The sequence below is a fragment of the Leptodactylus fuscus genome, chromosome 3 (genome assembly GCF_031893055.1).
Source record: "Leptodactylus fuscus isolate aLepFus1 chromosome 3, aLepFus1.hap2, whole genome shotgun sequence".
Taxonomy (NCBI): Eukaryota; Metazoa; Chordata; class Amphibia; order Anura; family Leptodactylidae; genus Leptodactylus; species Leptodactylus fuscus.
The window spans coordinates 13,948,638-13,976,442 of NC_134267.1; the positions used below are offsets into that span (position 1 = coordinate 13,948,638).

At 44.3% G+C, this 27,805-nt stretch overlaps 1 protein-coding gene across 3 annotated transcripts in view; it reads left to right on the plus strand.

The window, feature by feature from the left end:
* The window catches only part of HHAT (hedgehog acyltransferase), a 346,637-nt gene that overhangs the window by 16,254 nt on the left and 302,578 nt on the right, over positions 1 to 27,805 (plus strand). For all 3 annotated transcript variants that reach the window (XM_075267136.1, XM_075267135.1, XM_075267134.1), the window contains exons 5-7: positions 4,325 to 4,519; positions 12,955 to 13,167; positions 17,900 to 18,071. In XM_075267136.1, coding sequence (XP_075123237.1) covers positions 4,325 to 4,519; positions 12,955 to 13,167; positions 17,900 to 18,071 — 580 coding nt within the window. The remainder of the gene's footprint in view (positions 1 to 4,324; positions 4,520 to 12,954; positions 13,168 to 17,899; positions 18,072 to 27,805) is intronic.

The following is a 27,805-nucleotide window of genomic DNA, read 5'->3' on the forward strand; positions in this document are numbered from 1 at the left end:
CAAACCCTATAGCCATCAAATCTTTCCTACTATAAAACTCATCAGCTTAGGTGGAAAACGGAAGACTCGTGTCCATTTTTTGAGATTTTTTGTGTAGAACCCATTGACTTCTCAAGATAAAGTCCATGTCTTGAATTCTCTATTTGATGGTTTTGAGAAACATTGGATATTTCGTCTTTGTTGGGTTGCCCTTTAGATCTCCTGAGCAGCTTCTTGTCTTGACCATACATGACAGATATTGGGGAGTAGGATCAATCTGTGAGATGGCACTATGTCTTATTTCTTCTCAAAGACGTAAAACCAGCGACATGTCTGGATTGGACAGAGGTGTCTGGATGGACAGAGGTGTCTGGATGGACAGGGGTGTTTGAAGGGGACAGAGATATTTGGAACAGACGGAGGTGTCTGCAGAGGGGACAGTTGTGAAGAGGGTCAAAGGTATCTGGATTGGAGAAAGATATCTGGATTGGATAGAGGTGTCTGAAGGATACAGAGGTGTATAGAGAAGTCAGGAGGGGGCAAAAGTGTCTGGATTGGAGAAAGATATCTGGATTGGAGAGAGGTGTCTGAAGGATATAGATGTGTATGAAGAGGACAGGGGTATCTAGAGGGACAGAGAAGTCAGGAGGGGGCAAAAGTGTCTGGATCAGACAGAGATGTCTAGATTGGACAGAGGTGTCTGGAGGGGACAAAGGTGTCTGGATTGGAAAGAGCCGTCTATTGGGGTCAAGGGTATCTGGAGGGTGTAGAGGTGCCTGAATCTGACAGAGAAGTTTGGAGGAGACAAAAGTGTCTGGAGCGCACAGAGATGTCTGGATCCAGCAAGAGGTCCAAAGGAGACAATGGTGTCTGGAAAGGAACAGGGGTGTGTGGATCAGACATATGTCTGAATTGGACAGTACGTGTATGAAGGGGATTGGGGTGTCTGGTTCGGACAGAAGTGTCTGTCAGTGGTTATCTTCTTCTTCCCTATTCAGAACATACGCACACATGTCCGACTTGAGCACAGACATAGTCGTAGGCTGAACAGCTATTGTATCGACTAACACCTATCCATCACACTGGCAGAATCGTCAGCTAATCTTTCGGGCATAGTGAAATCCAACTATCCCCATCTTTCTCTCCCAAGTGGCACATGTCAAGGAACATTTAGGTTGACCCCTTCCTTATTCATAAGGTCCGTAGTACATCTATCTAGTACATATCTAACGTATATGAGCCAAGAAAAAATTAAGACGTCCTTGTTCATCATACAGTTCTTCCTACCAACACCCCAATACACATATACACTCGGGTCAGCTGGGCATGCATGTGTTGTAGGAAGTATGGAGAAAAGTTGCTGCCAACTGAGAACTGGAGGCTTGGGCATGTTGAAATCCAACCACCCAATCCTTCTCATCCCCAACATCCACCACCTTGGCAAAGTCAGACACCTTCATACATATTAGGGTCCGGTCACATGAAAGAAAGTGGCGCTGATTCTGGCATTATAACTTGTTTAAGAATCAGCGCTGAAAAAAGACTCCCATTGACTTCATTGGGTTCCATTTTCCACGTGGAACTCGTTGAAATCAATGGGAAAAAGCCTCCCATTGATTTCAATGGGTTCCGTGCGGAGAACAGAACTCAATGAAGTCAATGGGAATCTTTTTTTTAGCACTTATTCTTAAGCAAATTATCGTGCCAGAATCAGCGCCACTTTCCTCCGTGTTAATGCACCCTTAGATGGTCAACATTCGTCTAAATGTTTTGGGTTTTTTGTAGAGTTTTTTTTGGCTAATTTCAGTCTTCAGAAACCATCAGAAATGAATATATTCCCCCGGTGATCCAGACAGAAGTTTCCGTAACTGACTCTAGAAGTGTTGTAATGAACTATCAGCTGCGAACACGCCATAAATCTCCTCCGCCGCGCGCTTTACAAGGGTTCGGTGAGACATAAATGAGGACACGGTTATTACTTTTCCTTTTATTCCCACCACACAGATGGATTTGCTTTGAAAGCGGCCTGTAGCCGGAAGGCATGATTATAGAGCCGCCATTCACACCGGTCATGAACGCTGCCATTTGCATCCCTGTCTTTGTATTGTCTATGAGGGGATCAGGATAAATGGAAACCTGGATCTTTATAGAGCGTTGTGTGGATCAGTCAGAAGGTGAACCCTGGAAATGAGAATTTTTTTGAATAAGGGACTGAATTAGCTGAAATTTCTTGTGTGAAGTGTTTACAGGGTAACGCTATGTCACACTTTCTGAGTCTTCGGAATGATCGTAATGCAAAATACCCCAAAATGTATGAGTTTTATGGCATATCCCGCACCTCTGGGACTTCCACCTATCCCCAGACGGGTACTAGTCGACGTTACCTTGACCCTGCACCCTGACTGGTACCACTGGTGCTGTGAATGGAGAGCTGGCCATGCATGGGCGACCCTCTGGATTCACTTCTACGGGAGTATTGTACGTGCATGGTCAGGACGGGGGACTGGGGGACCCCTATCCTGGAAGTGGGGCGCACATCCGTCAGATATTTATGGCATATCCTGTGGATGAGAATACCCATAAGGCTACATGCACATGTGAGGGTCAATGCACACAGAGTTTTTGGGGCTGATTTTGACGCTGGGAGGCTTTTTTTGGAGGCTGATTTTGAGGTGGATTCAGCGTCAAAATCAGCCCCAAAAAACTCCGTGTGCACTGACCCTAGTACCGGATGCTGCAGTTTTTCCGCTCCAAAATCTGCACCAAATCTGTTTACGGATTTTGATTTGTCCCAATTTTGTTCACCCCTCTCATTGAGATATATGAAATCCGTGCCGCCTGTTGATTTCCCCGCAGATAAAATCTACATCATGTACATGAGATTAGGATAATATAAACTAAAGATCTGTTTTGTTTTTGCCTTTCGTATACTTTATTATTTTGGGGATATTTTTGCGTACGTTCATCATGGGCTTCCTGGTTCATGAATAGAATGCCAAACCACAGTGAAGACTGACATCTATATAAGTAAAGTAAGGTATTCGGGGAGAGGGAACATGGAAGGAAAGATTTACATTCCATTCAGGGTCTGTGGAAAGTTAGGTGAGAATCTCTGTGAGTATTGCAATTATTGGTAAAAAATATGCAAATCTATTCTCCAGGATGTAATTAGGAGAATAGTGTACTCTGTATGTCGCCCTCTAGAGGGCAGCATCCTTAACATCATGCATGACTCAGTTAATAAGTCTACTATCATGATGCGGATTTAATTGTCAAATTAGTATTTCTATTCCAAAAGGAACAGATCCCCAGCTACGGACAGCGCTGTTTCGGTCTTTTGGACCTCCTCAGCATAGCGCAGGGATACTGATTTGGCAGAGTGGGAGACTATAGACCAGGGTCAGGGGATAATCATACACATCAGGGAGAGTGTGTGCCTACATAGGCGTACGGAGACTTACAAGTCATTCCTGCTCCGCTAGGGATTATGGGTAAAAAATATGCAAATCTATTCTCCAAGATGTAATTAGGAGAACAGTGTACTCTGTATGCCGCCCTCTAGAGGGCAGCATCCTTAACATCATGCATGACTCAGTTAATAAGTCTACTTTCATGATGCGGATTTGATTGCCAAATTAGTATTTCTATTCCAAAAGGAACAGATTCCCAGCTATGGACAGCGCTGTTTCGGTCTTTTGGACCTCCTCAGCATAGCGCAGTTAGCCCAGCATGGCGCAATTATTGTCATTAGTAGTTGTCATCTGCGGCAGCTAAAGGGTGTTCTTTATTATTAGAAGCGATGGTGGATGTCTGACTGTAGAGGCGCTGACAGTCCTCCAGGTGACGGGTTACTGCCTGTTATACTGATGGTTGCTTCTGACTATACCTTTTCTTCTGCAGTGGCCACTACAGGAGAAATGGAGAATTACATGCTGACCATTGGAATGGATGACCATCCTGGCTGTTAGGGGGTGTTCAGACGAAGGAATTTGATTCTGAATTTAAGGCGAATCCTCCCATTAATTTAGCTTGTTGTTCAGGTGGATTCCGTCTGGGAACTGCCATTGAAATGAATGGAAGATGTCAAAATCCGTTTGCGTAATTCAGCCCTGCCCAATAAAGACATAATGCACTCTTCTCAAATTCACCCTCAGAATCTGTGTTGGTTTTTGTCGAGCAGAAAAAAATCTGCTTCAAATACAGTATATATCCATAACGTGTCCATGGACCTGGAATTTCCATGTTCTGTGAATATTATTATATATAACGATATTCTTTATTACATGTCTGATAACAATATTGGGCATTGGACGTCTATTCTATTAACTCCTTGTTTCTATTCCAGTATCACCCTTGGCTCCTGATGGTCTATGGCATGGTGGCTTGTTGGCTGGTACTGGGGACTAAAGGTTTGGCCGCCATTTTCCTGAGTACGGTCGTGTTCTACGTCACAGCGCAAATGAGGATTCCTGTTATTACGTGGCTGAGCTCATTGTGTATGCTCATGTTATTACACAACAAGTCAGTAGAGGACATGCAGGTGAGAGATTATACAGAATATAAAGTCATCTATCTTTATGCCTGCCGTTACCACTAGAGGGAGCTTAAGAGCTGACTGCATACTGTTCTACCATGGATATCAATATATATACACTGCTCCCCTTAGTGGTGACTGCTGGTAGTCAGAATTTCATTATTTAAAGGGGTTTTCCAGTTTTTGTTATTGATGGCCTATTCTTCTATCTGCAGACATTGACATCTGGAAACCCCGCAGATCAGCTGTACCGAGATGGCGTGGCTCCCAGTATTGTGTACATGCCCCAAGCTGCGCTGCTCACTCGCCGTACAAACTGTAGTGTCAGATGGAGGTACTGAATCGCTATCTCATAGGGGCAGAGTTACAGAACCATAACCTGCTGCTATAGGTTGTAGGCCAAGTGAGCAGCATGGCTCCCGGTATGTAAATATCAACTGGAGCCGCACGGTCTCGGTACAACTTCAACATCCAGCGCCCCCGCAGATCTAATATCAATAGCAGACTCTTGATAACCCCTTGAACTCTGTGGCCATGCAGAGGATTTGGAGCTCTGTATTTGTAGAACTGTGCTCTGGCTACTATAAGTATTTGCTGAATTTTGGACATTGAAAATATATGGTATACAAGGCTGAAAAGGCTCAATTTTTCTGCAAAAAATTTTGGAACTTTTTTAAACTCATGATTTCTCAAAAAGGGCATGCAGGGAATGAGTCCAGCGGCCCTGCCAGATTTATTGTCATTTATGGTACAATCTGGCGTACATTTTGCACCAGGCGCACAGCTCAGTGAAGGGTGCGCCTCATTTATGAGAAGGTGATCGCCTTGTCACATATGAATCGCACCCTCTGCCCGCCCGAGCCTATGTAATCTGGCTTTTGTACTCTCAGTCTTTATACATGTGCCCCTGTCACCTTAAAGGCATTCTATCATTAAAATCACATTTTTTCTGCCTATCACGTAGGAATAGCCTTAAGAAAGTCTATTCTTCTCCTACCTTTAGATGTCTTCTCCGCTCTGCTGTTTGGTAGAAATCCCAGTTTTCGTCTGTATGCAAATGAGTTCTCTCGCAGCACCGGGGGCGGTCCTCAGTGCTCAAACAGTACTGGGGGCGTCCCCAATGCTGCGAGAGAACTCTCCAGCACCGCCTCTATCTTCTTCAGGAACGCCTCTCCCTGTGTCTTCTTCCGGAGCTGGGTTCAAACTTCTAGGCCTCGGGCTTCGGGCAGAGCCGACTGCACATGCCCGCTGCCACAAGAAAAATGGCCGCTTACACAGTAAGCTGTGTAAGCGGCCATTTTCTTGTGGCCTGTGGGCATGCGCAGTCTGCTCTGCCTGAGGCCTAGAAGTTTGAACCCAGCTCTGGAAGAAGACGCGCAGAGAGGTCGTTCCAGAAGAAGATGGAGGCGGTGCTAGAGAGTTCTCTCGCAGCATTGGAAACACCCCCAGTGCTGTTTGAGTGCTGGGACCGCCCCCAGTGCTGCGAGAGAACTCATTTGCATACAGACGAAAACCCGGATTTCTACCGAACGGCAGCGCGGAGAAGACATCTAAAGGTAGGAGAAGAATAGCCTTTCTTAAGGCTATTCCTACGTGTGATTGAGAAAAAATATGATTTTAATGATAGAATCCCTTTAAAAGGATTGTCCAGGATATCTGATTTTTCGCCAGGAGGCCATGGAAGGTGAAATATAAAAAAAGCAAGCAAACAAAAAAACCCACATACTTGCCTGTCCCCAGTGCCCCGTTGTCTCCCACCACGGCCTGGTCCCGTAGACTTCTTTCCAGCCTCAGCAGTCACATGAGGCTAGGACTTCCTCCAGAAAAAGCAAAAGACCACGGAGCGAGGCATCGGAGCATTGGGGACAGGTTAGTATTTTTTTTAATTTCTCACCTTCCCCAGCCTCCTTGCTGAATATTGTACATCCTGGACAATCCCTTTAAGTATCTTGGTAAGTGAGAGATCATTTTTGACTCCATCCTTCTAAAATATGACACGCTATATAAGTAGGCAAAATCTGACAAGTCATCCATGTATTCTCCTCCTCCTCCTTCCATGTGTACGGGAAGCTTTACCGAATGCGATATAATAGTGATCACCACTATAGACATTGTTCCGATCCTTCTGCTCTTTCCTCCTGGCCTGAAGTGGCAGATAACAGGGAACAGTAGCTTGCACTGCAGCAGGTACGGGGAGAAGACGTTCTCTTTCTGTCGCGTCCCTTTGAGTCGTAGCCTGGAGCTAAACTAATGCAGATCAGTAGGTGTCAGGATCACACAGGGCGCCTTGTCCTTACACAGACATTACCGTCTCCCCAGACACAGATAATGTTATCAAGTGTTTCACGTATTTCTCGCTGCGTCCGCTGACAACGTCCAATCTTCACATTCGCGTCATAGAAAAGCTGGCAGGATATAAATAACCGGTGGGTAAGGCAATTTCCATTGCTCGCACAACGCGGTGATTTCAGCCCTGCCATCGCATTTACCATACGGCGGGATTTCATCAGCCGATCGTGCTGTGGATCATAACTAGCAAGGTGCCAGGTTGTCAAGTCCAAGACTCCGTGCACACAGACCTATCTGGGGTTTGTGTGCTATACTTTTTATTAATGGATTTTGACCCTTTCTTTTCTAGGGCCCCATACACATGAGGGGGTTATTTCATTCATTATTATTATTATGCTTACTTATATAGTGCCATCATATTCCGCAGCGCCTTACAGACATCGACACTCACAATCTACATTCCCTATCAGTATGTCTTTTGTACTGTGGGAGGAAACCGGAGTGCCCGGAGGAAACCCATGCAAACACGGGGAGAACATACAAACTCCTTGCAGATATTGTCCTTGGCAGGATTTGAACCCAGGCTGCAGTGCTAACCACTGAGCGACCGTGCTCCAAATGCATGCTGAGGCCGGATGCAAAATTCATGCCGCTCGTCTTGTGGTCGGGGCTCATTCACTATAATATAAGTGTACGTCTGCCTAAAGTGAACAAGCCACCAGGACAGACTCCCTATAGATCAGGACGCATGCTACCTAAGGAAAACTAGTGTGCACTCACTATTGCCCCCTCCTACTCTGTGTCCAGTCACATATGTTGCAGCTTATTTCCTCGTCACCCCTTTCCAATTTGTTTGCTTTTGTTGCAAAGCATGTGCCTGCGCCGCTCCCTGGCATTTCCGTAGATATAATTGACATGCTGCAATTTGCAAAGCCGCAACGGCTTTGCAAATCGCAGTGTGTCCGCGCTGCAATCTTTTCCACAAAGTGGGAATGGGATTCACATGAATCCCATCCACTTTGCCTGCACTGTACAACGCTGCGATTTTTCCCGCAGCGTCTCCACTGTGGGCAAATCTCAGTGTTTCCGGTATGTGGGGCCCCGGCCTTAAAGGGAATGTGAAACCAAAAATTACCTCGTTTTTAAACCATCTTTGTATTAAACATATTTTTTTTTTCGTTTTATTTTGCATATATCCTGCAATTTTAATTCTGGACACCAGGGTTGAGCGATTGGGATTGGAAAAGATTGGATTCCGATCGGCGAGCATATTTCACGATCGGGATCGACTGCAAAATGATCGAAAATCGGATTTTTAAAACGATCCTGAAATCTCAAGATAGTCTCAGCCCTACTGTATATATATAATATATAATTAGGGTTGAGGGATCGGGAAAGATCGGATCTCGATGGAGCAAATTTCACAATTGGCTGGAAAATGATCGGAAATCCCCCCCTTCCCTGCGCAGACCATGTTTAGAAAACTTCAGACAATTGCTGCCTATGACTATGACACTGCTGTAAAGCATATCACAGCACAGGGGAGAAGCTCAGGCAAGATGGCCGCCCCCCATCATCATGTACAGGAAATAGAATAAAAGTCCACAATCTGAAAATAAACATGATAGATTGGCGACACTTTCCTTTATGTTTGTGCAGTTGTTTATCCCGTCACTTACGTTAGTTTTTTTTTCTATTTTTCCTTATCCCACTACATATCTATTAAACTTTATTAGCCTAATCCCAGAAGACCCCTTTAAGCAGATTTTTAGCCAGCACGGAATCGCACAGTGCTTATTATATAGGTGCAATCTTAGCCGTAAATAATGTATTTGCTAAAGCGCAAGCAATTTCCCTTTGTGGCGTTCACCTTCTCCCTGATTGGCTCCCCGCCGGGCCCTATAATGGCCTGGTAATGCTTCCCCCTAGGAGCCCTAGCTCTTCTAATAATGTATTGCGAGGAGCCGGGGACATGGAACTGTAATGCACAGCAGATCTATACGCTGTTATTGAAGTTGTCAGTCGCCTCCATCGCAGTAGAAACCAAAATGTACCTGACAATCTGAGGATGAGATCAGAGGCACAGGCTGAAGGCCATAATGTTCTATCTACCTCTCATCCCTGCCCTGCCATGTTCTCCCACCGTGCCCAGATCTTAGTATACGAACCTAAAGGGCATTTCAGGCCAAACTGCAAAAGCCAGAGGTACCAGAGGGGCAAAATAAAAAAAAGAAGAAATACTCACCTACCCCCTCCGTTCCAGCTTTGGGTAATCCGTTCCATCCCATGAATATACTGACTGGGCTAAAAGAGAAGCAGCTCATGGCCAGTCACTAGGTCACTTGTTGGGTACCTTTAATGTCAAAACTGGTATCCAATATGTGACTAGTGGTTGCAGGCCATTGGTTGTGTGGCATGGTATGGGGATGCAAGTCTGAAATAAAGAATAGTGAGTAACTCTTCTTTGTTATTTTACATGTCCCTGGGGTTCCCAGTTTACATGGACTAGGCCTTTAAAATTTTTGGGCCCCTATGCAAATTCTGTATCACAGTCCTCCACCGACCATGTGATATTTATAATGCTAGTGTCTCCTTATGTTGTACAGGGGCCTTTGGGCACTCTTTAGCACCATGGGCCTGGTTGCAAATGCTGCCTCTATACCCACAACGACTACCTCTATACTTCACCATGGGCCTGGTTGCCACTATACCCCCAACTACTCCCTCTATACTCCACCATGGACCAGGTTGCAACTACTGCCTTTATACTACCAATTACTGCCTCTATGTCCCACCATGGGCCTGGTTCAACTACTATATACCCCCACCTACCGCTTCTATACCTCACTACGGGCCTAGTTGTAACTACTGCCTCTATACCCCACCATGGGCCTGGTTGCAACTACAATCTCTATACCAGTGGTTCTTAACCGGGGTTCGATCGAACCCTAGGCCTTATGCACAGTTCATTTTGTGTACCAGTAAAAAAAAACATATACCTATGTCTTGAATTTGGAAAAAAATCATATTTGATTTATCACTACAGAAGGGTTCGGTGAATGTGCATATGAAACTGGTGGGTTCGGTACTTCAAACAAGGTTAAGAACCACTGGTCTATACCCCCAACTACTGCCTCTATACCCCCAACTACTGCCTCTATACCCCCAACAACCTCCTCTATACCCCACCATGGGCAGGGTTGCAACTACTGCCTCTATACCCCAAACTGACGCCTCTATACCTCACTACGGGCCTGGTTGCAACAACTGCCTCTATACCCAGCTATACCCCACAAATACCTAAAATATTACTAATATTCCAGTGCACATCTTCTAAAGATATAACAATTGAAATCATTAGCCAAGTTGTGGCCCCTGAGAGCAGATTTTTTTTCCCCCAAATGATGAATTTACGGTCATTATAATCTGTCTTATAAGGAAAAAAATGGTTGCTCTGTTTTTCCTCCTAAATCTAGCTATTAAAGTCATCATTCTGAGCTCTCTGTGATTTATCTGATGATTATGGCTTTTGTTGGCGGAGCTCTGGTGTACATTACTGATAATGTCTGGTTTTTAGACGCTGGATCGGGGTTTATAGAACTATCATTATCCTGGGAGTGTTCGTACAATATCTTCCTATAATGTCTCAGAGCCTCGTACAGATACTGATCACCTATAGAGTTCTAGCAGGACAAAACATTGTCACAAGGGTCATCATTTATTCTGAACCTGATTATTGGTACAGTCCTGAAGAATCCCAGGTTATAGCCACTGACTCTTCTTTTTTTCTTTCCATCACTTTTTACCTTTTTTCTCCCTTTGTTTTCTTCCCCTTATCCTTCTTTTCTCTTTCTTCTTCCATTCTTTTTAAAGAGAGTCTATCACCTCCCCCCCCCCCGACATCCTGAGCTACCACCACCATGTTACACTGATCTATGTCATACCTGTGTTATGTAGGTCTGGAGAGATACAATAAATCTTATGGAAATGAGGCAGTTTGTTGCACTTTGGGTTACTTTTTAAGTAACTTTGTTTTCTTTTCCCCTCCTTCATTCATGTTTATGTATCATTTCTTCTTTTGTCTTTTTTCTACCTTTCCTAGTTATTTTCCTTCCCTTTTCTTCCTTCCTTCCTTCCTTCCCTCCCTCCTTCCATCCATCCATCCATCCATCCATCATCTGTCATTCCTATCTTTCTCCTTTTCCTCCCTTTCTTGCTTTCTCCTTTTCCTTCCTTCCTTTCTTCCTTCCTTCCTTTCTTTTTTCTTTCTTTCCTTCCTTCCTTTCTTTCTCCTTTTCCTCCCTTTCTTCTATCCATCCATCCATCCATCCATCTGTCATTCCTATCTTTCTACTTTTCCTTCCTTTCTTGCTTTCTTTACTTCCTTTCTTTCTCCTCTTCCTTCCTTCCATCCATCCATCCATCCATCTGTCATTTCTGTCTTTCTCCTTTTCCTTCCTCCCTTCCTTCCTCCCTTCCTTCCTCCCTTCCTTCCTTCCTTCCTTCCTTCCTTCCTTCCTTCCTTCCTTCCTTCCTTCCTTCCTTCCTTCCTTTCTCCTTTTCCTTCCTTCCTTTCTTTCCTTCCTTTCTTTCTCCTTTTCCTCCCTTTCTTGATTTCTCCCCTTCCTTCCTTCCTTCCATCCATCCATCCATCCATCTGTCATTTCTGTCATTTCTGTCTTTCTCCTTTTCCTTCCTTTCCTTTCCTTTCCTTTCCTTTCCTTTCCTTTCCTTTCCTTTCCTTCCTTTCCTTCCTTCCTTTCCTTCCTTCCTTCCTTCCTTTCCTTCCTTCCTTCCTTCCTTCCTTCCTTTCCTTTCCTTCCTTCCTTCCTTCCTTCCTTCCTTCCTTCCTTCCTTCCATCCATCCATCATCTGTCATTCCTATCTTTCTCCTTTTCCTCCCTTTCTTGCTTTCTCCTTTTCCTTCCTCCCTTCCTTCCTGCCTCCCTTCCTTCCTCCCTCCCTTCCTTCCTTCCTTTCTCCTTTTCCTTCCTTTCTTTCCTTCCTTTCTTTCTCCTTTTCCTCCCTTTCTTGCTTTCTCCTCTTCCTTCCTTCCATCCATCCATTCATCTGTCATTTCTGTCATTTCTGTCTTTCTCCTTTTCCTTTCCTTCCTTTCCTTTCCTTCCTTTCCTTCCTTTCCTTCCTTCCTTCTTTCCTTCCTTCCTTCCTTCCTTCCTTCCTTCCTTCCTTCCTTCCTTCCTTTCCTTTCCTTCCTTCCTTCCTTCCTTCCTTTCTTCCTTTCCTTCCTTTCCTTCCTTCCCTTCCTTCCTTCCTTCCTTCCTTCCTTCCTTTCCTTCCTTCCTTCCTTCCTTCCTTTCTCCTTTTCCTCCCTTTCTTCCTTTCTCCTTTTCCTTCCTCCTTTCATCTCATCTCTCCCTTTCTTTCTTTTCATTCATTATCCTATTCTCCATCCTTTCTACTGTTCATTACTCCTTTTCCTTCCTCCATTTTTGTACTTTTCTTTGCTCTGTCTCTTTATTTCCTTTCCTTGGTTTCCTTTCATTATCTTTCCTTTCCTTCCTTTCTCATGCCTTTTGCTTTTTCATTTTTTAACCTTTTCTTCCAGAATTTAGTATTTGATATAACTGGAGATATAAACTCCTTTTAAGTGAAGGGATCTTGTCCCATGCAGTGCAGTCTGTTATAGATCAGGGGTCTTTAGTAAGACCTGTCATTTCTCCATTAGTATCCCTGCTCATCCTGTGCTTAGGTGCAGTCATCTAGTCATGGAGTCAGTCCTGTGGCTATATCTATGTGCGCAGTCACACATGGAGGACTGTCAATCACCTTGTAGGACCGACCCCATGCTAGATGACTGTTCCTAAGCACAGGATAGAGCATTTGGAGAAATATTGCTTTTTGGAATTATCAGTTTATTCCTGAGCCCAGTTCCTCCTCACCATCGTGGACGTCTGTCTCTTTGGTCTATTATCTAAGCACAGGATGAGCAGGGATATAAATGGATAAATATTAAGTTAAACAGAATTTTTGGTAACAAATCTCTATGAGTCAGCTCTGCTCCTCCTGCTCTGTATCACGCCGCCGGCACGTTGCTCTGCCTTGTCAATGTTCCCTATAAGTAATTATTTATCGGAAGTTTCCATCTACCCTTTGTCTGTGTTCTGATTTTCACGTCTTCTTGTTTCCAGTGGTCCTGGTATGACAACGAGAATGAGTTCTACCTCCTACAGTTCACGCTGACAGTCCGCACGCTATTTTACACCAGCTACTCGCTCGAATACTGCAGTCTGCAAGCAAGCGACAAAACTGCCTTCTCTTTCCCGTCATTGCTACTGTACGCTTTTTATTACCCCCTCTTCCACAACGGTCCCATCATCACTTACAACGAATTTGCAAAACAGGTAAGTGTCACGTTAGTGGTATATATACTGCAAACACAATAGTAAGATACAATGCCTTTAGTGATGTACTAAAATACTGCTCAGTAACCAAACGGATCAGAGCCGAGAATGGAAGAGGGCACCTATAGGATATCGCCATAGCCAGTGGGCTCGCTTCTGTAGGTGGATGCTGTTGACTGCCTGATTGGTAAAGCGTCATAGAAACCCCCATACCCTTAATAGTGTGACCCCTGAGGTTGACCCCTCATCAAATATTCATTTTGTATCCTTGGAGTAAGTCGTAAATCTTAAGACTTGGAAAACCCATTTGGTTACCGAAGTCCGACATGATTTTAACCTGTCTGATGCTGTTTTTTTCACATGTCCTTGTACGGCCTTTGAAAGATCAAGGTGTTAGCAAAATGGGGTGAATATCCCCAGAAAAAAAAGAATAAATGAACACCTTTGCAGGGGCAACAAAATGATGTCCACGGGAAATTTCTGCAGCAAAAAACTCAAGTACCCTTTAAGGTTTATTGATAGGGTTGAGCTGATCTTGAGATTTCAAGATCGTTTTTAAAATCCGATTTCCGATCATGTTCCAGCCGATCCTGGTCCCGATCGCAATCGTGAAATTTGCTTGATCGCCGATTGGCAGGGGTGACCCTATCCCTATCGCCGGCAGAGGCGAACGACAGAAAGCTGCCCCCCTTCCCCCAGAGGAGGGGGCGGGGTGGAGGGGGCGTGACGGAGAGAAGGGGCGGGGTGAAGCAAATGGGCAGGGCTTAGCGGCGTTCGCGGGCAGAGAGCAGGCACGGAGAGGACCTGCTCTCTGCCTGAGCGTGAGGGGAGGCCACTGGAGCAGCGCTGCTTCAGCGGCCTCCCCAATCCACCGCTCGGTGCTAAGCCAGTCCAGGACAGCTTGTCCTGGACTGGCTTAGGTAAGCAAAAATGCCGCCCTCCCTGAGGCCCTGGCATAACGCCGCCTGAAGCGGTCGCTTCAGGTCGCTTCATGGTAGGTGTGGCGCTGCCGATTGGGATCCGATCTTTCCCGATCGCTCAACCCTAGTTACTTTATGTTTATGGAGTAGGGATGAGCCGATCTTGTGAGTTCAGGATCGTTTATAAAATCTGATTTTCGATCATTTTCCAGCCGATCCCGATCGTGAAATTTGCTCGATGGGGATCCAATCTTTCCCAATCTCAATCGCTCAATCCTATTTATTGATTCACGTGCGGGATCAATGGCCAACCCATTGGATCTGATACCACAGAAGGCTATTGTAGGGCTGCCATCGTACTGGGTATGATAGAAGGTTGTTAGGACACATAGGGCACATGCTGTATATAGGATTGTATAATTCTATAGGGCGCATTTACTATATACAATATCATAGGAACTTTTTGCACATAACAGTTGGGGGACCGTGATGCTACGGGGTATAATTTACGCGTCCGATCCCGTAGTGTGTTTTCTTCCTCCCACTCGCCAAAGACATACTGATCGGGAATATAGATTTGGAGCTCTATATGGGACCGTGACGGACAATGTCTATAATGCGCTGCAGAATATGTAGGCGCCATACAAGCTATAAATAATACTGTGTACCGCGTATGGCGGTGCTCAGATCTGCTGCCCTGTTCACAGTCTGAACCTTTCACATCGCCGCTGCTCCCCGTTGCACCTACATGATAACTTTCTGTTCTTTTTCTAGATGTGTTGCTATGACAAATAATTTCATATACATTTCTAACGTGACACGAGTAAGTGTGGGTGTTAAGTAATGAATCCAGCATGAGGGAGAACGTTCCGGGATATCATTCAGATTATGTAGAATGAAATAATGCCGGGTCCTCGCTCCATCCACGGGGATGTCTGTGTAATCTGATAGCTGAGATTTGTGAGATAATTATACAATGTGCATTTATGTGGGACAGTCACTGTATGGAGCCGTATAGCGGTAGCAGCAATCGCCTGTAATCCATGCCTATATGCATTCGGCACGGCGTGCACAATATGGAAGGAGCAGCGGGAGCCTGACCTCTAGGACTTTACGGGCAGAAACCAGACAGAAAACCCGGCGGACACCTTTAAAGTTGGGTTTTCCACGGGTAACTGCTTTGTAAGTGGATTGGGTTTCTGTTTTTTGGCTCCCCAAGCGGACTCCATTTAGGGCCAGAAAACACCTTTCATGCTGGCGGTATAGATATAGCGTGCCAATAGATTTAGCACCAATATCCTTCCACTGTCAGAAGGCCTGGCCTTAAAGCCTAGTGTCATTGATGGGCTGTGAGGAACGCGCCGACATTACAAGTCAATGATATTAGGTAGTAAGGTCCGCCCTTCTGACATTGGAGGGATATCGGTGCCGAAACTTAACAGCGCCAATTTCTCCGGAACCCGGGCGTGTACAATGCACTGTCAGCTTTCAAGCAGTATATAAAACTGCCGATATCAGAAGACATGAAAGGTCCTCTTTAAATTTAGCACGGGTTTTTGTCATGTTCTGGTGCACGGCGCTGTTTATTCATTGGGGCAGATTTATTAAAACAGTCTTAGGGTGCATGCACACTACGTAACGCCGGGCGTGTATGAGAGCCGTACACGCCGGCATTACGGCAGACTGCCGAACACTTCCCATTCACTTCAATGGGAGCGCTCGTAACAGCGGCGTTTACGAGCGCTCCCATTGAAGTGAATGGGAAGTGTTCGGCAGCCCTGCTGTAACGCCGGCGTGTACGGCTCTCATACACGCCCGGCGTTACGTAGTGTGCATGCACCCTTAGGGTGCATTCACACTAAGTATACGCTGAGCTGATTCTGAACGTAAAACACGTTCAGAATCAGAGCGTACAAAGCAGATCCCATTCATTTCAATGGGAGCCAGCATACGAGCGCTCCCCCATTGACTTCAAAGGCATTTTCAGTGACCAATCTGCCTCAGGACAGGGCAGGGGACTTTTTTTCAGCCAGGCTGACTCTCATTGCAGACAGATTTCTGTTGTTTTTGGTTCTGATATTAAAGCAGAAAAAGCCTCAAAATCAGTCACAAAAATGCGCCATATACCATTAAAAATATATACATCTTATAGGGAATCGGTCCTTGTTGCCCTTACCAACCAATCACGGCAAAGCTTTTATTTATTAAGAGCACAATACAACATGAAAGCTGAGCTGTGATTGGTTGCAACAAAGAAAGTTTTTGCCTCAGACAGGGTCATAAATTTTCTCCAAATAATACATCGAGGGCCCTGCTCAGATGCAAAGGGGTTTCCAGGGTAGATACCAAAGCTGTTCTATGACCATGACTTGGCGACTGTTCACATCTGCCATATTCCAGTCACACGAGGCGTCCCTCTGCATTGATGCATATGCATTAGCACTGGGGCCATTTTCCATATTAATCACATTATATAGTTTGATCCCAGGACAAGTGTTTACATGAAAAGCCCAGAGATGTCATCTGCTTTGTTAATGAAGGTTAGAGGCGCGCGGCCCCTGGGAGCCCCGACTGCACAGCCCCCGCTCATACAGCCTTCTTACATATGGTAATGCTCTTGTTTCTGTGCATCACATTGATATTCTCCCAAACTGCATCCAATCATTAAATGTGAACGTAACATGAATTTATTCCAAAGCGAATGATGACCTCTAACCCCAGCCGAGGAGAGAGATTACATATAGCATATATGGTGCAGGAATATGCAAAACTATAGAGAGGTCAGAAGAGGTGCGGAGAGAAATTATACTGTAAAATATATCTCCTATCTATCTATCTATCTATCTATCTATCTATCTATCTATCTATCTCCTCTCTATCTATCTATCTATCTATCTATCTCCTATCTATCTATCTATCTATCTATCTATCTATCTATCTATCTCCTATCTATCTATCTATCTATCTATTTATCTATCATCTATCTATCTCCTATCTATCTATCTATCTATCTATCTATCTATCTATCTATCTCCTATCTATCTATCTATCTATCTATCTATCTATCTATCTATCTATCTCCTATCTATCTATCTATCTATCTATCTATCTCCTATCTATCTATCTCCTATCTATCTATCTATCTATCTATCTATCTATCTATCTATCTCCTATCTATCTATCTATCTATCTATCTATCTATCTATCTATCTATCTATCTCCTATCTATCTCCTATCTATCTATCTATCTATCTATCTATCTATCTATCTATCTCCTATCTATCTATCTCCTATCTATCTATCTCCTATCTATCTATCTATCTATCTATCTATCTATCTATCTATCTATCTATCTATCTATCTATCTATCTCCTATCTATCTATCTATCTATCTATCTATCTATCTATCTATCTCCTATCTATCTATCTCCTATCTATCTATCTATCTATCTATCTATCTATCTATCTATCTATCTCCTATCTATCTATCTATCTATCTATCTATCTATCTATCTATCTATCTATCTCCTATCTATCTCCTATCTATCTATCTCCTATCTATCTATCTATCTATCTATCTATCTATCTATCTATCTATCTATCTATCTATCTATCTATCTCCTATCTATCTATCTCCTATCTATCTATCTCCTATCTATCTATCTATCTATCTATCTATCTATCTATCTATCTATCTATCTATCTCTTGTTCTGAAATTAAAGTTGCCTGTCTAGGGGATACAGATGTATTATTAGCAGGAGGGCACTTGGATATTGACAGTGAGGTTGTTTTTATTATTTATTTTTTTCAGATATTTGCACAGGACACAAGTTGGCCAAATTTTTGTGTTTTTGGCCTGGTGGCAGATGTACTTCGCCTTGTGGTGTGGTGGTTTCTGGCAGAGTTGATGATTCACACCATGTATATGCATGCAATGTACAGCAGCTATGACCTTCTGAATGAAGTCTCGTACTGGACCCTCGGTGAGTATTGAAATGGAGCGCTCCAGACATGACCTTTCTTAAAAAGATTGTCCAAGCCTACAGATTAATTCCTTATGAGCGAGTACTGTTCGGATCAGCCGATCCGAACAGCACGCTCCATAGAAATGAATGGATGCACCTGGTACTTTCGCTTTGACGGCGGCCGGCCGCTTAACCCCCCGCGTGCCGGCTACGTCCATTCATTTCTCTGTGAGCGTGCTGTTCGGATCGGCTGATTCGAACAGTATTTGCTCATCTCTATTCCTTATCCTTAGGATAGATCAACAGTATAAGATTGGTGGGGTCTGAAACCCAGAGCCCAAGCTGATCAGCTTGCATCTGCACAGTTTATGGACCTGTAAGCTGATAGCTCTGTACACTGTGTAGCATCTGTGCTGTTTTATTGTAACTCAGCTACTATTCATTGCTCTCTGATTGTGGCTCTGTGCACTTTGCATATAGTAGCTGATTGGTGAGGGTGCTGGGTGTTAGACCTCATTGATCTTATAGTGATGACCTATCCAAAGGATTGATATTCTATAAGGTCTTGGACAACGATTTTCTCAGATAGAACATGTGTCACTTATCCCTTGGACTGATAACTTAAGAGGTTCTTCAGGCTTAATAACTGATGACCTACCTTAAGACAGATCATCAATTGAAGATTGATAGGGGTTCGACATCCAGGAACCCAACCAATCAGAAGAGTGCTGCGACCTCTTGACGACTCACCACACATAGCACCATTCATTTTTATAGTGACTGTGCTTGGTATAAATTCCCTTTAAAGGGACGGAACTATGCCCAGGTTATGTGACCATTAAATGTGATGTCACATGGCCTGTGAAGTGAAGGAGGCGCTCACGGAGTCTCTGGACGTCCCAGGTTTTGGACCTCTGCTGATTGTCAATAGATAACCTATCCTAGGGAAGTCACATGGCTACGAGCAGCCCAACCCAAATGAGATTGAGCTGCACCATGGCCATATGACCAATGGACATGATGTCACTTCTTGAGAAGAAGACGTGGAGTCCAGTATCATAGTCCTAGATAATCCCTTTAAAGGTCCCAGCAAGGGACCTGACCGACACCTGCATTGTCAACTGATCGGTAGTATTCAGGGTCCAACTATGGGTCCAAAACCAACAACCCCTTTAATAAATTTCCCAAACACGTCTGCCCCTGCTCTGTACAGATTAGAGGACACCATTAGTGACTACGTTGGGTGCAATTGTTTGTGCGGCAGGACTGTTCATTTTCTATATCGGGCAAATCCCTCTAAAATTAATAACCATAAAGGCGCTGATTATTTTGTCTGGGGAAAGTAATGAGTCTGTAGTGATCACTTACACGGCCACTCCATCAGGAGCCACCGGCTGAGGAGCGAGAAGGAGCCGACTGACATTTGAGGCAAAAAATCTGCAGCGCTGATTAATGTTGTGAATTATACAAGTAAAACGTGGGCCAGGAGATGAATCGCTGGCATTTCATGTCCCCGGAATTAATGCTTTAGCCTTTCTTGGAGAAATGGGATCACATTAAGGAATTCCTAAGGGTGGTCTCCTTAAAGAAGTTGTCCACTTTTTGGATAGATCTACTGTAGGTTCTCATTATCTCGTATGATATTCACATCTCACGACACCAGGTCCTGGTACCTTCACCAGTGTCGTGACTTAAATGGCTCCCCATAGACCATATGGGCAAGGCCAACTCAACATTGAAACATGGCCGATCCATTATTGGCTTTTATGAGTTATTTTCGGTACACTTTGGGGTCCACCTTGGATCAGAAGACATATTATCAGATATTAGAGGTTTTTTTTTCCAGGGTAAAAATCTTGATGCTCTATCCTAAATACAAATGTCAGATTGGTGGAGACACAGACAATGGCGCAGGAAGCAGACAGCGCTGTTCTCTGAGCTCTATATACCACCATACTGGATACATGGCAGGCTATAATTTAGTTCTTTTACTGATTTCTGAGATATTTGATTTCTTTGAATTTAAAGGGATTCTACCATTAAAATCAAATATTTTCTCCCTAACACGTAGGAATAGCCTTAAGAAAGGCTATTCATCTCTTACCTTTAGATGTCTTCTCCGTGCCGCCGTTCCATAGAAATCCTGGTTTTCGCCGGTATGCAAATGGGTTCTCGCAGCACTGGGGGCGGTCCTAAGCGCTCAAACAGCACTGGGGGCGTCCCCAATGCTGCGAGAGCACTCTCCAGCACCGCCTCCATCTTCTTCAGGAACAGGCTCTTCACACATCTTCTTCCGCGGGTTGGCTTCAAACTTCTAGGCCTCGGGCCTAGGGCAAAGCCGACTGTGCATACCTGCCAGCCACAAGAAAATGGCCACTTACAATACTGTGTAAGCGGCCATTTTTTTGTGGCCAGCAGGCTTTGTAAGCGGCCATTTTCTTGTGGCTGGCAGGTATGCACAGTCGGCTTTGCCCTAGGCCCGAGGCCTAGAAGTTTGAAGCCAACCCGCAGAAGAAGACGCGTGTAGAGCCCGTTCCTGAAGAAGATGGTGGCGGTGCTGGAGAGTTGTCTCGCAGCATTAGGGACGCCCCCAGTGCTGCAAGAGAACTGATTTGGATATCGGTGAAAACCGGGATTTCTATGGAACGGTGGCGTGGAGAAGACATCTAAAGACAGGAGACGAATAGCCTTTCTTAAAGGGGTTGTCCCATGAAAAGCATCCTATCTATACTGCTAGGTTATGTGGATTAAAGACTTTTCCTAAATGCATTGCTTTATCAAAACTGATTTGTTTGGACACTATCTTAATTTATTCACTTCATTGTTTACACTCAGTTTCTATGGCCATGGGGCTTATCTGCTCAGTTCCTAATTGACATAGCTGCCTGCTCCTAGGGGGGGGAGGGAGGGGCTGAGTGCTCAGCAGCAGCTCTGAGCTATGTATGTCTGTACAAATAACAGAGCTCCTCAGATAGAGGAGGGGGAGGCGAGAGCTCTGGCATTTCTGATTCTGGTTTAATTGAATTTGGCTGATAAGGGCTGAGATAAGGAGTCCGTTATGTCTGTATGTAATGCAAGCTACTCAAATAGAAAAAGTGAAAAAATGCGAACAGCCACAATACTGTCAGGCATAAAGTACTGGTATAAAGGAAATAAAAAGTAAAACTTACAGTTCTAAGATCCCATATTTTATGGAAAAATCTTGTGGTAAAAATACCTGCTGTGTAAATCGGATCCAAGTTGTGGGGTGCACGGATAATCCCTTCCGGCTTGGGACGAATAATGAGTAGAAAAAGTAAGAACAAATTCAGCGCCCAGACATCCGATATAGTTTAAAAATAAAACGTAGCTTTTATTGCATGGGAGACATGCTAAAAGTAAAAATAAGCAGGAACTATCGCATTGCCTATGCGTTTCGGAGCGTAAAAAGCCCCTTAGTCATGGCATGTTGCTATGACTAAGGGGCTTTTTACGCTCTGAAACGTGGATGTCTGGGCGCTGGATTTGTTCTTACTTTTTCTACTCAAGCTGACTCCAATCCAGCTCTGCTACATCAGCTTTATACTGTGGTAATGCATTTACAACCAATCCCTCATTACTGACTGCAAACATAGCAGATAGCAGAGCAAGTGAAACCCCGCCCACCAATGTGCCGAGAAATCCAGGAAGTGAACAGAGCACACAGCCTGCAGGTTGGTGAACAAGGGTTATGGGAATACCCCTTTAAGGCTATTCCTATGTGTTAGCAAGAAAAAATTTGATTGTAATGGTAGAATCCCTTTAAAGTATAACTAACATTTCTGAAACCTTTTTGACATGACACATCAGGAGATCACTGGGGCAACACGGTGGCTTAGTGGTTAGCACTGCAGCCTTGCAGTGCTGGGTTCGAATGCCACCAGGAACATCTGCAAGATACCTTGATACTCTCAGGAGCTTTTCTTTTTATTATTGACCTATTTTATATCTTTCTTGCTGTAATTTTCTTGCAAAAGAAACCCAAGAAGATGAAGAAGGGTCTGATATTCCAGCTCGTTGCCCTTTGTTTTGCATTTCTCAGTCGTCCATTAGGGGGCAGCAGCTGGTTACAGATCTCTTATTGTACGGTTACGCTTCACTGGATATATTGTATTGGTCAACTCTGTATTTTCAGAGCATAAAGAATGAAGCGGGGCTTGCAGTCAGGATATTTCTTCTGTGATCCCGGGTTCTGTAAGAATACATATATTTCTCAGTGACTGCCTGAATGGCTTTTCTTCCAGCGTATATCAGAAGGATTGTGTGGACAGAATAGCTTCAGCTTATTCACAGTAACCAAGTAGAGGGAAGAATTCTTACATTTGGTTTCTATACTTTTACTTTATATCTATTTTATATTATGTGGCATTGACTTCTGGCCCCCCGGAAGACATTTATGTCACTTATATAGTATATACTATGTGGCCAATGGTGGTAAGTGATGGTGGTCTAGGATAGCAAGGTGCACCTGTTCTAAAAAAAAAGCCCAGAATTTTAGGGTACAGCACCTTCACCATCTCCCCCTCCTTTCTATAAGTCAATAGTCACTGATTCCCTTAAAGTTGGATTTTTTTCTGTAGCCCCCACCATTCCTGAGCACTTAGTAGAGAGCTTAATTAGCATAAAGGATGAGGAAACCCAAAACACTGTCAGGTGGGCGGTACTGTGCTGGAACAGATAGTCTAAGACCGCCCACCTGACTGTAGAGAGCCTCATTAACATATTAGATTACTGACACTAACAGAAATGATTGCTCGGGAATGGTGGGGGCTAGAGAAAAAAAAATCCAACTCGTTGGAGTGCGCCCATTGAAGGATGCAAAGAATTGGAGTTGGTGGAGGCAGTATTATTCTGATACAGAGCACCAAATCTTTGGCTTCCTTTGACACAATAAACTGAATTCTGTCTGCCTGTATTTGCCACTAGAGGGAGCTATCTACTATCATCTGTATACAGCACCAAGCAATAAACTGGCATGCAATCGCCTCCCTTACTAGAAGCCTCAACATTTTACCTTTAGAGGATTTGACATCTTTCCTGACATGTCTGTTTTACTAAATATTTTCATTCGCCATAAAATTTGAATTTTGGAGCATGTCTACATCGTGACGCTCCTCCTAGAAATGTATGAATAAATCGATAACTAGGTGTTACTATCCATTTTGACAAGAGATGCTTCCCTGCACAGTCTGATATTGGCCCTGGTTAGACTGTGTCGGACTCTGTAGGGATACTCCCTCTATCTGGTAACACCCAGGTTTCTAGGAGGAATATTAAAGGAACAGAACTATGCAGAGTTGTAAGAAAATTGTCTATGACTTTGTCAGGATTTTTAAAGGGATCCTATCATTGGATACCCTTTTTTTTCTCCCTAAAACGTAGGAATAGTCTTAAGAGAGCCTATTCTTCTCCTACCTTTAGATGTCTTCTCCCCGCCGCCGTTTGGTAGAAATCCTGTTTTTCTTCGGTATGCAAATGAGTTCTCTCGCAGTACTGGGGGCGTCCCCAATGCTTCGAGAGAAACTCTCCAGTGCTGCCTCCATCTTATTCTGGAACGCCCTGTCCCTGAGTCTTCTTCCGTCCTGGGTTTCAAACTTCTAGGCCTCGGGCAGAGCTGACTATGCATGCCCGGGCCACAAAAAAAATGGCCGCTTAAACAGTAAGCTGGTGTAAGCGGTCTTTTTCTTGTCTTTTCCGCGTCTTCTTCCAGAGCTGGGTTCAAATTTCTAGGCCTCGGGCAGAGCCGACTGCACATGCCCGGGCCACAAGAAAATGGCCGCTTACACCAGCATTCTGAGTAAGTGGCCACAAGAAAATGACGGCTTTCACCAGCTTATTGTGTAAGCGGCCATTTTCTTGTGGCCCGAGCATGCACAGTCGACTCTGCCCAAGGCCTAGAAGATTGAAACTCAGGATGGAGTAAGACACAGGGAGAGGGCGTTCCAGAAGAAGATGGAGGCGGCGGGATTTCTACCGAATGGAGGGGCGGAGAAGACATCTCAAGGTAGGAGAAGAATAGACTTTCTTAAGGCTATTCCTACGTGTTAGGGAGAAAAAAAGGGTATCCAATAATAGGATCCCTTTAAGGTTTCTGCTGTGTATAGCTAATGCTGTATTGCCTGTAGGACTATAGTAATGGCTCCCAGCTATCATGGCAACTGATTGCTGCCCCACCATGATGGTCAAGTGGGTGGTGATCAGGAACATATGGCGACACCCACATGCCAATGCCATTTAGAGGCTTCAGAAGCTATTGACCAAAGGATGCAAATGGTTAACAGCAGCGATCCTATTCATTTCAATGAGAGTCATCTTGAAGAAAGAGCAGGATGAAAAATTTTCCGCTAGCGGATTTGAGATGGAATTTGAGGTGGATTCTGCATCAAATTCAGCGTCCAAACCCGATGCAAATTCCTACAAATGAATGGGTTTTGTAAACCAGAAAGCAGCCGTAGCCGCGTGTATAGTGTAGCTGTGTACTTACTCTTCCTATATTATTAATGTTACTCTAAAGACCCCTCCCCACAAGGATTCTGCTGCCGGCAGTGACAGTGACACTTATACTGAGGGATACTTCTGTGCAGCTGACGGTCCTTTGGCTCCGTTCTTACTCGTTTTCTTTATGCCCCCTCAGTATATTCCTATTGAGTGCAAAACCCCCCACAAAGAGCATAAAGTACATGGCAAAGTCAAGTGTCGCCTCTAAACCGAGATCTCCGGACAATAACAGTATTCACAGTGAAAGAATGGCTGACGTCACCGAGCGTACGCTGCGCCGCTCTGCAAGAACTTCACTCAATCGACGACTAAAATGTAACTTTCATCGGATGATTTAGGAAATGAAGCAGTCAATAAAAGCTATTTATCTGCGGCCATTGAAATGGCAGGGCGCTCGCTTCCCCATACAATGAGATTGCTCACTAGCCTCGCTTTTTGATCTAGCTAAAAAGGGGAATGGGGATTAAAATTTAAAGGGAACATGGTAATTAAAAAATGACATCGGGCCACTAGAGGGTGCAATTAAAGGGGTTGTTGTGCAGTGTATGCACAGCAAAGGTAGGAAGCCTTCTATAAACTGTCTCACATACATGGGGCAGGGGTGGCATGGGCTCGGGAGATGAGTAGGGGGTATCAGCTATAGATTACAATGGCTGGGGCTGTAGATAACTATGATCCTAGCCAAACCGTGGCTGTATCTGAGGGGTTAGACAGAGGGAGTGGGTCCATCTTTCCACCCCTTGATCGCCTGAAACATGGACGTAGGCTGTCGATGGGTTTCCAAATTAGCTGGTTCTCTTTTTGCACACCTGGAATACCCCTTTAAGCTGCCAGGCATATTACAAAGGAATACATTGTATTGCAGTATATTGTATTATCAATTAAAAACCCTATTCTGTCTTAGAGGGGGATAGCCACAGGTTATGCCATATAAAAGCCTATTCAGATAACCAAGTACAGCGGCTGTGTTGGTGCCCAAGATCTATGAAAAATTGGGGTGACTGGGCCCATAAAAGAAACAGATGTCTCACAGATCCTGCACTGTATACAGCCGAGTCTCATCTCAGTGGGAATACAGTGTTAGTCTGATAGGTAATGATCCCAAAGGTGGAAACTGTATCTATGTGGAGATCGGGTAGAACAAGACTACATATTATAGTTGATCTCTAGGGATCCCAACTGCGATTAATTTATGGTCATGAGACACTTTACCCAACATCCACCAGGCAACTATGGCGGATGTCAGGTTTTTAAATAAGAGCTGAATGCCCACCATAGTCACCGGGTCTCCGCTGTATAAGACCTAGTGGCTATAGTGGATGTTCAGCAATGCTCGCAATCAGTTCCTGCGCTGATCATAGGCATTAATCCCTCTGATGCCTCGGTCAAACCTGACCAAGGCATCAATGTATTCACAATATATTGCAATGCTTTAGCATTAGTTGCATGCACATGCCCTCTGAGGCCAATCAGCTGTCTAAGGAAAGGACCCAGGATGTCTCTCACATATGTTACACGTGACGTCTCGTTCCTTTCCTTAGGCCACTGAGGCCACGTGCGGTAAGGACATCTGCCGGACAAGACCCCCGGGTGCCGCTAGACTGGACATCACAGCCACTACCTGATACAATTACATCCCATCTCATAGACACAAGGATCCAAAACTGCAGCTGTGTACGAACCACATCAGCTGTGTACACGGTTACTCGTCTTAATCCTCTTCAATGTACAAACATTTCCTCAACGTTCGGCTTTTTGCGGCAGCTGATAAATATAAGTTTACAGGAATTTGCAATTTTAATAGAATTCGAGGGCAAACCTACTCCTAACGTTGCGGCCACAGGTCATCCCGCTGTAAGGATTATTACTTTACATTTTAATGTGGTTTATTTCCATTGTATGAAGTTGGATTTTACGGGGCTTAATGGCGCGCCTGGCATTCAAGATAAAAATGGAAACCGAAAATATTTTCACCACTTAGGAGGAGGCTGAGATAGATTAAAGCTATAGAGCAATTCTACCATTAGCAGTCCTGTGTATACATTATATCAGATGACCAGGACACCCACCGTTAGATTATTTCTTTATAGTCCCAAATGTCTTTTTTACGGATATCACATATGGGACGAGTCTAGCAATGAGGCCAAGTTCTCATCTGCGTCATGGGGAGACCTGAACAATGGGGAGTCGGACCACTGAAACAGCGGTTATACATGGAGACTGGCGGACCCCATAAACTATTTTACCGTCTGCCAGGTGGGCAGAAAAAAGTCCTCTGTGCAGGAGACTCCACCGCAGACGGGAATTTGGACTTAGATGGTTAAACTACCACTTACAGTCCTTAGAAAGTGAATCCAGCAACCAGCCACTTGTTTAAAAATATATCATTTTATTGGCATACTTCCATTAAAATCGCATAATGCTTAACATCTAGGTGACACTCCTTCGATGGACAGAAAGACAGCTAACGCGTTTCGGAAAGTATTTCCTTATTCGTAGCTACGAATAAGGAAATACTTTCCGAAACGCGTTAGCTGTCTTTCTGTCCATCGAAGGAGTGTCACCTAGATGTTAAGCATTATGCGATTTTAATGGAAGTATGCCAATAAAATTATATATTTTTAAACAAGTGGCTGGTTGCTGGATTCACTTTCTAAGGACTGTTTTGCCCAGGAGCGCCCCGGACCGAGGGGCTCATTCCGTGCACCGCTGCTTACATACAGGAACGTGAGTGTTACTAAAGTTGTTCTTTCTCCAATATCACGGTACTCCTCTGTTAGTGGGCTGTATATATTTTCCCTCCCTTTTCCCCGCATTTTTCCTTGGTACAGTTGTAAACTACCACTTAGGGTGCATTCACACGATGTAACACGGCACTGATTCTTGCAGGATAACTCGTGTAAGAATCAATGCTGCAAAACAGAATCCTATTGACTTCAATGGGTTCCGTTTAACGCGAGTAACTCATTGAAGTCAATGGGTTAAAAAGCCTCCATTGAAGTCAATGGTATTCTTTTTTGCAGCGCTGATTCTTACGTGAGTTATCATGAAAGTATCAGCGTCGCCATACATCATGTGAATGCACCCTAAGGCCTCGTTCATACGGGACGCGGGACTGCGTATTTTGCTCCTGATTCTGATGTGGGAGGCCGCATTAGAATTGGACCAAAATGCGACTGTCGTGGCTTCCGACAGTCGCAGCTTCCCCCTCCAGAGTAGGCTCAAATGAATGGACC